Source organism: Volvox carteri (assembly GCF_000143455.1).
Source record: "Volvox carteri f. nagariensis unplaced genomic scaffold VOLCAscaffold_160, whole genome shotgun sequence".
Lineage (NCBI taxonomy): Eukaryota > Viridiplantae > Chlorophyta > Chlorophyceae > Chlamydomonadales > Volvocaceae > Volvox > Volvox carteri.
Genome location: NW_003307703.1, coordinates 9,825 through 22,523, shown reverse-complemented (window position 1 = coordinate 22,523; position 12,699 = coordinate 9,825). Strand labels below are relative to the sequence as shown.

General features: G+C 55.0%; 2 protein-coding genes across 2 annotated transcripts in view; both read right to left on the bottom strand.

Annotated features, from left to right (window-relative positions):
• Positions 1–9,018, bottom strand: part of VOLCADRAFT_70819 (uncharacterized protein) — a gene marked incomplete at both ends in the record, with an annotated part of 15,209 nt that extends 6,191 nt beyond the window's left edge. The window contains 8 exons of the mRNA XM_002959320.1: positions 3,281–3,483; positions 3,628–3,750; positions 3,902–4,132; positions 4,577–4,802; positions 7,184–7,278; positions 7,600–7,721; positions 8,189–8,323; positions 8,826–9,018. Coding sequence (XP_002959366.1) covers positions 3,281–3,483; positions 3,628–3,750; positions 3,902–4,132; positions 4,577–4,802; positions 7,184–7,278; positions 7,600–7,721; positions 8,189–8,323; positions 8,826–9,018 — 1,328 coding nt within the window. The remainder of the gene's footprint in view (positions 1–3,280; positions 3,484–3,627; positions 3,751–3,901; positions 4,133–4,576; positions 4,803–7,183; positions 7,279–7,599; positions 7,722–8,188; positions 8,324–8,825) is intronic.
• A 1,648-nt stretch (positions 9,019–10,666) lies between these two features.
• Positions 10,667–12,699, bottom strand: part of VOLCADRAFT_100805 (uncharacterized protein) — a gene marked incomplete at both ends in the record, with an annotated part of 7,808 nt that continues 5,775 nt past the window's right edge. The window contains 3 exons of the mRNA XM_002959319.1: positions 10,667–10,987; positions 11,251–11,329; positions 12,179–12,455. Coding sequence (XP_002959365.1) covers positions 10,667–10,987; positions 11,251–11,329; positions 12,179–12,455 — 677 coding nt within the window. The remainder of the gene's footprint in view (positions 10,988–11,250; positions 11,330–12,178; positions 12,456–12,699) is intronic.

Sequence of the window (12,699 nt, the reverse complement as noted above, 5' to 3'; positions counted from 1 at the left end):
CTGGCACATGGAACATGGCGGACCCCCTCCAGACAGCACTCTGGACCACATCGAGCGGCTGACGGCCCGCCTGGTCGACCGGCAACAGGGCCCAGAAGACCCAGGCCAGCGTCTCACAGGTGTACCCGGCAGCCTTTTAGTAGGCCATCCGTCAACCGGGGGTTTCGGCCTGCTGCCGCTCCGACAGCACATCCACGCTCGCCACGCAGTCTGGGCCGTGCGATTCATTGCACAGGCACTACCGGCGGCAGGTTGTGAAGGTAGGGGTGCGGGAGGGGAAGTAACTGGGGGAGCAGGCGGGGACGAGGAGGTGGCAGCGGCAACCAACAGTGAGGCCCGGGGCCTACACCCCTGGGTACGCACGCTGTCCGCCTACCTGGAGCTCACCCACCCTGCACTCCAGCCTTGGGCTCTGACAACCGCCCGGGCCACGGGACCGTGGCTCGGCAGCAGCGACCTTCCCGCAGACATCAGCCGGATCGTGGGGGCACTGGGTCACTTACCGCCTTTGGAGGACATTGGCAGAACCCCTCTGGAACCCGGTGATTGGTGCTGGGCGGCGGCGCTGTGGGGCAACCCACTGCTGCCCAATGCGATCAATGCTGCAAGCACCGAGGGCCCCAGCCGTCGACCAGCATACCACGCAGCACTGACACCATGCAGGAAACTGCGCACGGTGGGGGACCTGGTACGGGTGTGGGAAGCGGTAAACACTAGCCAAGCCACCACCCTCCAGGGAGCAGCCTGGCATTCGTGGGCCCGTGAGCACCTCGACCCAGCCACAGACCCCGCCCAGCTGCAGGACAAGGATGCCGCCCTTGCAGCTCTTGGAGCCCTGCACAGCGACATCAGCCCGACCTGGCTGGCGGCAGCACACGCGGTGGAGATCAGGCTGCGACAGCAACAACAAGTGGAGGAGGAGGGGCCCCAGCAGCAGCCACCAGCACCAGCAGCGGCACTGCCAGACTGCGCACAAGTGATGGCTATGATCATCGGGCGCCTGGGGTGGCGCCTCCCTGGGGCGACGGACGCTGTGCCGCTCCGCCGCCTAACGGTCAGTCTAGCGACACAGCTACAGAACGGGCATGTGGACGAGCGGCGAATACGCCTGATGATCGACTTCGTGCATGAGGCCCTGAACACGCCCGAGGCCCAGGCCCAGCCTGACAATTCTGCCGAGGTTAGCCGCTTTCAGGCAACCCTGGCACGTTTATGGCATGGGGTGCGCTGGGAGAATGAGAACAAGGAGACCATGTGGCGTCTCGCCGTGGATGGCGTACCCCTACCTGGCAACACGCACCTAGCCCGGGTGCCCACTGAGCCATGCGGGTGTGGGACCTATGGGGGCGCCGCCGGCCGACCCTGCCCACCGCGTCTGCACCATTTCTGGGAATGTCCAGTCGCACATGCCGTACGGGAGCAGATCGACAGGCACCTGCCACACACTCAGACAACAGTAGGGGCCACCACCACCCGGCAGCAGCTCTGGCTTGCCCAAGCGCCACCCGGGTGTGAGCAGGGCCCTTGGGATGTGATCGCCCTAGCGGCGCTATCCGCCATGGAAGTCGGCAGGTGCTGCCTCCGAGCAGCAACCCGGCGACAGGGACGGATGGGGGGGACAGCAACGGCGGGACAGCAGCAGCAGCAGCGACAGCAACAGCGACAGATGATGGGGCAGCCCCAGCAGCAGAGATCCCGCCAGCGGGCCATCACAGATTTCTTCACCCCGGCGGGAGGTGCAATGCAGCAAGAAGGACCCACCCTAAACACCCCAGTGGATGATGGGCCAACGCAGGAAGCAGGGGCGGGAGGGGGCGAGGCGGTGGCAGCAGCAGCAACGGCGGGCGCAACAGGAGCCTCGCCACTGGCCCGTGCACGCGCCCGGGCGGTGGCAGACTTCTGGGCGCGTTTGCGCTCGTTCGCAATGCTGGAGACCCCCAGACACGGCTGGGACAGAGTCGGGCCGCAGCACCCCATCCTGGCGGTCGTGGAGGAACGGATGCGGTGCGCAGCACTGGTGGAAATCACGGCCTAAATAGCCGAGATAGAGTCGGATCGAGGTCTTACCGGAAAGGGAGCAGGGAGAGTGAGGGAGGGGGTGAGAGAGCCAGGAGTAGGGATAGGTGAGGGAGCGAGGAGAGCAGGGAGGCCCTGGGCAGTTGGAGGGCTGGGCGAGAGGGCAGTACCCTGAGCGTGGTCTAGCAGGGGGAGTTGAGGACCCGGGCTGTGTGTGTTTTGTGTACTCGTGTGGTTGCCCTCTCCCCGGGAATTGGGGCCCGTCGGGGTGAGGGGAATGGGTTCTGTGCTGTCTGGCATCAGAGTAGAGAAGACGTAGGTGGCTTGTGGGAGTGGAGAGGAGGTGGGAAAGCGGTGGAGGAGAGGGGTTTGGAGGTGGAGAACAGGTGTTGCTGGTCCCGGCTGGTCAGGGTCAGGAGGGGAGGGATTTCGGTGTGGTAAGCGGGAGCAGGCGGCGTCTGTGAGCCGTGCCTTTTCCGGGCTTTATAGGGGGGCGCCGTGCTGGCTTGTCATCCCCCCCGTGGCTATAGGTGTTTTTGCTGTGTCTCGCGCTGGGCTGCATCCGAGAGCCCGCAACCCCCAGGAGGAGACTGACGTGCGGACCAGTTTCGCCTCGTTTGTGAGTGGACCGGCGAGGTAGTGGTGGCCACCCTCGGGAAGTGTTCGTTGCTCGTTGCTCGTGGTAGTTGAACAGCTGGCCTTCGAGGACCAGTGTGCGAGTACTCGCTTTGTGTTGGTCTTCTCTGTGCATCCGTATTCGGATTTTGTGGTGTGTCGTCTCAGGCCCGTGGTCCTCCGTGTATCTCTTGCCTTGCTGGCTGCGTGGGGCCCTGGTCTTTGAGTGTGTAGAGGAGGCCCCCGAGTAGAGCCCCTGTCCCCGGTGGTGTTTTCTTTTTGTTCTTGTTTTGGCGGTCAAGAGGGACGAGAGCGCGTGAATAGGCAGGCCAGGCGAAGTGGCGCCTTTCGTGCGGTTCTTGCATAGATCGGTTCGCAGTCTTCTGCGCCGCTGTGTTGCCTAGCCAGGGGCTGGGAGAGTGTCCCGGTTGGCGTGAGTGAGGGATCGAGGTGCGCGCGGAGGAACAGACGGACGTAGAGCCGCGCGCCCATCCCTGCGCTGTGTTTCGGCCCGGTCAGGGCCCCCGGTGCTCGTCCTTTATCGGGCGAGCCGCCCACAGTGTAACACCCCATCAACAACAACAACAACAACAACAACAACAAGGATACATCTCCCTAGGCTATAGATGCGTAGATCAACGCAGCTTACCACATGATGGACTTTCTCGCTTGGTCTGCGTTCATGCATCCCGTGATGAGCATGAGCGCGGCAGTGAGCACGGCAACGGGCCAGAGGTGAATTAACTCGCGGTCCATAAGACCTCCCACAATCTGGGTCAGAACCATGCCGAGCAAAAGCAGCACGCCGATGATCATGGAGCGGCGCTTGGGCGGAGAGCTGTCGGGAACAGCCTGCGAACCAAAAAAAGCAGGGGAATAAACGATTTGGCGATAGGGACAAGGTGGCAAGATTAGAAAGACATGGCGAGCAAACAATACGTGAGAGGACCAAGGGGGTCACTTGTTGCCCAGCCAAATCCCCCTCGTCTTGCACACCTGCAGCAGTACGAACGCCTTGTCGTGTTTGTGCTCCTCAGTCCACCTAGTCGAGCAGCTGAGCAGCAGTACATCTCCTCCCTGGAGCACAATGTCCTGGACCTTGAGGGGAACACGCACACCCTCCCTGCACGTCGTACACATTGGGGGAGAGGAGGTGGTGCGGGGGTGCGAGGGGGAGGGGAAATGCAACAGTTCAGGATTTGGATGGTGGATAAGAGGAAGGTCCAGAATTACGACAACACTTGTCGAGGCTGACGTATGAACGCCGTACATACCTGTGTACGGCAACGACTGCAGCATTGTATGCCGAGCGGAAGCGCATGTCGCGTACGGTATTTCCCACCAGCGGTCCCTTGTGCGACACGGCTGCCTGCACGAGATGCCTGTACAGGATGGAGGTCCCCGTCTTGTCCACCTGCTCCTGCTGTACGAGCTCCAGGCCAGGGAACTTGGACAAAAAGCCAACGGCAGCCACCTCGGCAGCAATCCAAATAATGTCGTCCTGAAATCGTTTGGTGAAAAATGAGCGGGGGGAGATTGGGGGGCGTTAGAGGGTGATATGGTAGGGGGTGAGAGAGCAAGCGAGGGTTCTTGTCATTGCCGTTGTTCAAGATGTTGCAGGTTTTTTCGGAGACGCGAGGTGTGTGAGCTAGGGTGGGAGCAGTAGGGTTTTTGCAGGGCGCGATGCGAGGGGCGCCGATGCGGGGGGGGTAGGAGGTGGCCATTTCGGGGCGCGATGTGTGGGGGGGTAGGAGGTGGCCATTTCGGCGGTGAATATTTGGAAGGTGGCCGTTTCGCAAGAGATTTCGTGGCAGAAATGTAGCGGAACAGATATTTTGAAAAGGAGTGGAAAGGTGCAGAAAGTAGGGCGGGAAAAAACCCGAGTGCCTTGGCGTCTGCATTCCTTTGTCCGTACACATCCGTACACGTCCGTACACATCCGTACCGGCTGGATCTTGTACAGGTAATCGTTGGCCTCCACGCTGCTTCCATCCGCACGGTCGACGGACAAGACGTACAGACCGGGAATGCCGCGGAGACCGGCAGCCGACACTGTCTTGCCAACCACCTCGCTACTCTTCTTGACCTGCCGTGGCGATGCGTGCGTTTGCGTGTGAACCAGGAGGTGTATCCGGGGGTTGGGTGGGGAATAAAATAGTGAGCCACAACGCCTTGCTCAAAACCCTGTGCAATTCGTCATGAGGCTAATGCAGGCTCACTCTCACAAAGGCAAACACCCCCCAAAAATCTCAAATCCCATGAAAATTCACGAAACCCCAAAATTCACAAAAAACAATTCGCGTGCTTGGGGGGCTTGTTTAGAAGACTCTGGTTAACCTGGTTTACACATACCATGCTCTTCGCTGGTACCATCCTCACCCTCACACCTTCGACAACCCTTAAGTCCCCAGATCCCGCCCTCACACATACGACAACCCTTAACTTTAACCTCGCCCCGATTTCCCGATTTCCCCTGTACCTTCACACCGATTATAAACTCCTTAGCAGCCCCATCCTTGACGTAGCGAAGCTTGTGAAAATTAGTTTTGAAGTCCTCCCGGTTCTCATCGTAATGGGGGCCTGGAGGGTATTGAGTGCGGGGTGGTTTCGGAGAGCAGTAGGAGGTTGGTTCTGGGGCTTTGTACGAAATGAATGAAACACACGAGGGTTCGAGGAAAGGTCCCGGGGGGAAGGGCCCACAACGGGAAATCGATACCCCTGGCAAAGCAGGGGAATCAGAGCGGGACGGAATGTACGATGGTGAATGTCAACGAGTACGGAACAGTAGTACGATATTGCAATGAGGATGGATTCGGGTGATTTGCCAAGCAGAATAAACAAACGAAAAACGACCAAACAATAAAAACGCCCAACGGTCACTGACTGCTCTTTTCAAATTTTCAACTGCTATGCTGACGTCGCCATTACGCACTCACTTGTGTCCAGGACGAGCACATCACCAGTTCCAAGTACGACATCGCTCAGTCGGCTATCCTCTCGTCCGCTGCTGCGCTGGATGGCAATGGGAATGAGGCCGAAGCGGCCCTGCCAGGTGACCTCCCCCACCACACGGCCAACCAAATCGGAAGTATCACGTAGAGTCACCTGCGGCGTGTGGGTGTGTATGTATGTATGTATGTATGTGTATGGTGTGAGCGGTTGTGTGCGTGCGTCGCGCTTCGAGTGTTCCTTTACATTGCAACACAGCAAAAGTCACCCATCGTACACTTATGCCGCGATGTACGGCCCTGACGTGTTTTGCCGTACCTGGATTAGCTTCTTGTACGGCGATGCCCCGGTCTGATGGAAAGCCGTTGCCTCAGAATCTTCTCGGTGTTGGCCGTACATTGAGTCAGCTTCCAGTGCGCGCTCCATTTCCTAAAGCAGAGTAACAGTACGGAAGCAGCAGGAACATTAAAAATGGAAAATAATGAAGAAAAACAGCAGCATTATCAACAGTAGCATTATCCGCAGAATGAACATGAATATCGCCAAGGAGAGCAAAAACAGCTGAACAGTAAGAAGACAGTATTTCACCGATTTTCGCGTGGTGGTGGGTGTGGAACCTGAGCAATCCACTGAGAAGTTGACCAGGGTGACTGGACGAGGGTGCCCCGAAATACCCGCGGGGAAGGCAGGGTTTCGCCGGGTAGCTGCCACGGGTGAAGATATACCCCCCTGTTTCACACATACATACATACAAACTTTCAAAGACACACACACATGTATGTATGTATGTCGCACACCTGCGTCACCAGTCCCAGTCCGAACTCCTCCGCCATGTACTCGACGACGTCCAACTCCCCAGCGACGTACAACACGTCACCCGCCTCCAAAACCAGATCCGGATTTATAGATCTGTACGGATTTGGGTTTTCAGGCACGACGGAGGAAAGGTAATGAGTGAGCGCAGGTTGAGTGAGCGCAGGTTGTCAATAATGTCCAAAAAAGAATTTCAGAGAGCGCAAAACAAAACAAAAACCAGACGGCCAGGTTCCAATCGCAGAGGGTTGACTCACTCACCGAATGAGGCTCTTTCCGTTAAAATCCCGCCACACAGCCGAAATGCTAAATCCGGTTTGGTTCCGAAACCCGGGGGAATCCCGCAACTTCTTCCGTACAAGAGGTGAGCTGGGCAGCACCCGCAGCGCCAGCAGCAGGTCCTTAGCGTACCGGGAGCTGTTGCCGGGGAGCAGGAAACGCTGAGAGTACGGCAGAGCGGGTTTTATGTGGGAAGTCGGAACGGGGAAAGGGGGGAAAACATGTGTTGCGCAAAGGGGGAGAGAAGGGGGGAGAGAAGGGGGGAGAGAAAGGGGGAGAGAAGGGGGGAGGGGAAAGAAAGGAAGTTCCGTCGACGAGAGGACAGAGAGGAGCCAGCCGACAGCTACTTTCCTTCCCAGTGAAAATAAACACATGCCGTACAGCCCAGCTCGTACAAGCAGCCGTCTTCCCTAACCTTCCCCACCATCAAAACCTCTGCAACTTCGTACACCCCGTCTCATTCTGTACAACCCATGCCGTACACCGCCGTACCTGTGTCACGATGATGAACAAGGCCCCCCATAGCGCGTACGGCACGCCGTACGCTGCGATGTCAAACATGCCAAATCTGGCCTCCGCAGCATCCTTTTTAGCATAACGCTTGTCCTGAGGATTGGGAGGGAGGGGGGAGGGGGAGGGAGGGGGCTCGGGTTACCACAGGAAAACACACTGGCACGCACCCGAAAGAGAGTGGGAGAAAAAAAAGGGGGGTAAGAGGAGGTGGAGAGGGAACGGAAATAAAAGGCTTCCTATCTGTACGATGGCCCTTTACCTTTTGCACCGTGTGATTCTCACCCACTCCCCCTTTCAGTCGACAAGCCATGTTCCGGCACGTGCCGTGGCGAAATCGGATTCAAAACACCCTGAACCCCCCTTCCCCCCTCCACATACACACACACACGCGCGCCCACGCACCTGCATTCCGACGATCACCAGGTTGGTCGATGTGCCAATGGACGTACAGGTACCGCCAAGTACGGCAGCGTACGACAAGGGGATGAGCAGTTTCTTGGGTGGCACGCCACAACGCCGAGACCACGACAGCAAAACTGCGTTTTTTGTTTGGGGGTTGTGCGTGCGCGTGAGGTTAGGTGATATATTTTGGCCATAATTCAACAATTTGAATCTATGAAGCGGGAAAGTGAACACGAGTTCCAAACATGACAAGATTACACAACAATATGCATGCAAAGTTTTAGTGGAATGCTATTTGCAAATAACTCAACTCGAGAAATTCAGCAAGAAGTCAACGAAGCATCGGCGAAATTTAAAAAACTCAACATTTTCGCTCATCCAGTCGAATCCGAGCCATATTTTTTTTAGCACAAGTCGTCACTTAGGGTTAGATGTTCCATTCAGCTAACCCTTCCCCCCTCCGACGTCTGTCCTGTTTGAACTTGTGTGTTCAAATCAAAGGGCAAAAGCCAAAGCGCACACAAATGCCGTACAAATACTTGGTTGAACGATAATATCATCTGGAAGTGTGCCAGTTTAGAGTTTCGCTTTTAGCACTTACTTGGAATCATAAAAGTAACGCAAGGAGTGTTGTTCAGGAATGCGGATAAGAACATGACCGGGAACATGGAGCGAACCAGGGCCCAGTGCACGGAGCGGGAGCGACCTAGGACGTAGTTCATGATCAGCTCAAGACCTGCGTGGTGAATGGAATTTGGGGAGGAAGATTTCTGAAACCATTGGGCCACAATCACACCGCAAAGACAGCTTCGGAAGGAAGCACATATAAAACAGAAAAAGAAAACAGCAATCAGATCAGACTCGTTCTGCACAAGATCGAACCCACTGGACTGATTTTATCGTTAAGCTTCGATCGCCCTTAGCTCTTTCCTGTTTGCTGTTTCCCGTGCCTTATTAGAATCGGAGGACATGCCTTCGCCCCCAGGATTTGATGCCGGTGTTGTTATGTTCACTGACACTACTGACGTGCGGTGAAGCGTGCAGCAGTAACACGGATTAGCACTTGTGAATTAGTGTATTGTAGCAATTATTGAACGATTTTCAGTCTTCTGGCCGCTTGCACCCCGCTTAGCTCCCCAACCCGATGACTACTAGCTCTGACATGGTAAAGCTTTACACAAAGCGATAACAGGCAAAATCAGAAGTCCGCGAAAAACCTATTCGGTGGATGCGCACACCTCCTGTCTGCGTGACGCCTTCCGCCACCATGTATAAGAAGATGACAGTGAGAAGACCGGTGTTGCCATAACCAGCAGCCGCGTCTTTCAGTTTTATGATCTTTCCATCGAAAGCCGTCAGCCAGGCTAGCAGAATCGTAAATGTTACATCCGGGCCCACCTGCAGATTAATGATCCTGGTTAAGAAATGCATTCTTTTCTAGGATGCTTGGGATTATACGGTTACAGATGTGGCTAGCGAAAGTCAAGGGCATCGCTGTGCCATGCAACAGCGAGTCCGCCCAGCACATGCGCACAAGAGAACCAGCGAGCAAAACTTAATCGATACAATTCATTTTACAACTTTGAACGACGAAGGTTAATCGCGCTCTTCTCCGGCAGGCTTTACGCGCCAGCAGACACTGCAGACACGACCGGCCAGAAGCACTCACCCAATCAAGAGCCATAACAATGAAGCTGATTGCGACGCTGATAACAGTAATGATGCCCGGCCATCCCACCATTTTTGCCTTCCGCTATACCAGCAGTCGTCGGTTAATCCTTGCACAGCGGTTCTAATGCATCAATTGGGGAAGATTACTTTGACCGGAATAAAGATTGCCATCCAAACGGAGTGCACGCGCAATCTTTATAGCCCCTACAACGTAGTCAGACTCCGGCCTTCATGGCCTCAGAGAAATCCTCATACACGCCCCGAAATACGCCAGTCGCAGCCTGTGCAACAATTTGCACACGACAACCAATACATAAATATTGCCTGTATACACAGACAACATAAATTCCAGAAACTATTCAGTAAAGGCCAACTGCTGAATGTGCGACATAACTGTCAGCGGTCCATGCGAAAAAGCGGTCCACAATCGCTAATCATTAACCAGCTAGCCTGTAAGAAAACATTCCATAAAAAATCACTAGTTTCACTAACCGATCTACTTACGAACAACCGCCTGCCAACAACGTGCAACAGTACCAAAAACCAACGTACGGCTTACCGCGCATGAGACGCAACCCGAAAGCGCAACCCGCAAAATTTCTTCAGCCTTAGGTACCTTAAAACCTTCCCTCATGAAAAAAATTATTAACACCTTCATTCGTACATGGAGTTACAGGACCGCACCACAGAACCACGACACAATCGGCCCTACTGGTGCTCTCTGTCCCGGCTTGGTATTGTTATGCAATACTGTCGCTTTAATTCAATCACGTTACTGCACCTCCCCCACTAAGCACCCTCCCCTCCACCATCTCATCTCTCCAGCCAGTCAGGAAACACACACACACCCAGCCAGCAGCCGCTCTGTCGTGCATGCCGCACACAAACGATGCGGAACAAAAACACCAAATCTCCCGAACCACACATCCCTCCTCATCATGCATGCCTAAACTTGAATCCCTTAGGTTGGCTCTGAGCGAGAGCATGCACCCCGCCATATCAGACACATATGCAGTCAAATTTCCAGGCGCGAGACGCGCCCTTGTGAATCACACCCTCGCTCAAGACAAGACAAGACAAGACAAGGGAAGGGTCTCCTCTCACAGTTTGAAGCTAGCCACGCTCAGTCTGCGGTGGTTCCCCGCCCCTCATGTCCCTCGGCCCGACCCGTCACGTGTAATCCCCTAGGATGAGGGGACGCGCACTCCCTCTCCCGTATGGCAGCCGCCACCTAATCATCGCCGGCAGGTTAGATTAAGACAATTAACACCAGCATACAGCATCACATTGCATTTAACCTTAATTCCTAAGTTCTGCGTCCCCAATACAAAGCTAGAGCTGGGAACATGATTGATGTTTCAAACATCAACTTAGGCATTTCGCGAACCGGAAATTCGCAAAAGGATTATTACCCTTGGGTGTTATTGGGCGCTACTTTTGGCAGGCTTAGCGCCCGGCCGTTAGGGCTGCCCAAGCTGCTGCTGGAGCTGTTGCTAGCCAGATGCCGCTGGTTTTGAATGCGACGGCGCGCGATCGCCTTCTTGACGTTGAGCGCGTCCCCAATCCGCTCGAAGGCCGCTTCGAAGCGCAACAAAATGCGACTTGGAAGCAGCAGGTACAACGCTGGCAGGACTACAAAAGCGGCGGTGCAGATCCAGGAGACGATCCAAACTTGGTGCCATTGATGCCGATAGACCAGGATGAAGCCCGCCACAATCATCAGGTAGACCTGCATGGTGCAATATATATATATATATATATATATATATATATCTTTTTAATAGAATAATGTAGAAAGGGAGGAAAAGGAAAACTACACAAATTAGATATTGCTGAGTAAAAATATTGCTGAAGCACAAGTGAGCACAACAAAGAGCACATGTGTGGAAAGAGATGCCGACTATTTTTTTGGCGTGCCTGCGGAATCACACACAGTCTTGTCATACTGATCAAGGACTCTGCTGCCTCGCGGTTGTTGTTGTCGTTCCTCACCTGGAACGGCGCTCCAATGATGGCGAACTCCCTGACGCTGTAGTTGCCCGCTGCGTAGACCATCAGATTGCACTGGTAGCTGTGCACCGAGGGAGGGAGGGAGGGAAAGAGGGCAAGGGGGAGGAGGAGAGGGACGGAAGAGGCGGTCAAAAGAGGATAATAGGTCAAGAGCGCTTGACGAGAGCGCGCGCGGGGGAGTGGATTTGGACGCACGCCGATTTGGACGCACGCAGGCAGAGGGGGGAGGGATAAGGATACCGGCCTGATCGCGTGATGCGTGCGAACAGGACGAAGAACGGATCGCCCTGACAGGAAAGGATGCAAACGTACTAGCAAAGGCGAGCGTGCGGAGCAGATTGCAGAGCAGTCAGGGATGTTGCGGAGGTTCGGATCGGGCACAGGATACGGATGGGAAAGAGTAGGACAGAAATGTGGACCGGGCCCCGAGGATAAAGATGGCAGAGGGCCAGGGCAAATTTGACGCTAAACCACCAAGGATGAGGATGGCAAGGCGGGGGGATGCAGTCACCAGGATGCGAGAATGTCTGGTTCAAGGATACGAAAATGGTGGTGGTGGTGTAGGATGCATCAACAGACAAGATGTGTGCCCGACACCCCTCCAGGAATGCGAGGATGGGCCACCGCTCTGCACCCCTCTGGCGTGCATGTCGCATGTCGAATGGTGCAGCAAAGAGAGATAAAAACCTTACCCCTCCAACTCTGTTCATACGCCTGGGCTTTTGTAATAAAGAATCCAGAAGATTGTTTAAGAAAGCACCTTGTTTTTTTTAAGTTTTGAAGCAAGTTCGTTCCGTTCCGTTTCCGTTACGTTGTCCTTTCATTTCGTTAAGCACGTATCCGTTGGAAAAAATGCACAATACTGGCAGGTTAAATTTGCAACAAAGTTTTTCTATCTGATATATTTTACCTGAAAGGGTTAACGAAGCCCGCAGACGCGCCCAGCATGATGGCGATGGAAGTGTCCCGGGGAGAAATCTTCAACGCGTCACCAGCAATAGCCGCGATGGGGTACATAATCGCACCAGCTGCATTGTTGGTGAGCAGCTCTGAGAGCAGGGCTGTCGCAATATAAATAGCGATGAGCGCAGCTCCTGTACCGCCCGCGTCCTTGCCGATTGCGATAATGGCATTCGCGAACTTAGCAGCAACGCCCGTGCCCTCCAGGGCAGCTGACACACCGAAGGCTGCAGCGATGGTCAGGTAGACATCCCTAAAAGGGACGGTTTGAAGATCAGGTTACCGAACAAGCCCAATTGGGAAAAGGGTCCAGCTTAGCCCCCATGACAACATGCAAAAGTGCATGACCCACTAAAAAATGTCCCATCATTCAGCTCTTCAACAACAAATCGCGCAGCTCGCTTCCATCCACACGTGCGCAAATGTTTTAAACTCAAACCAATTCCGCCCATAACACCGCCTCCAGCTGCT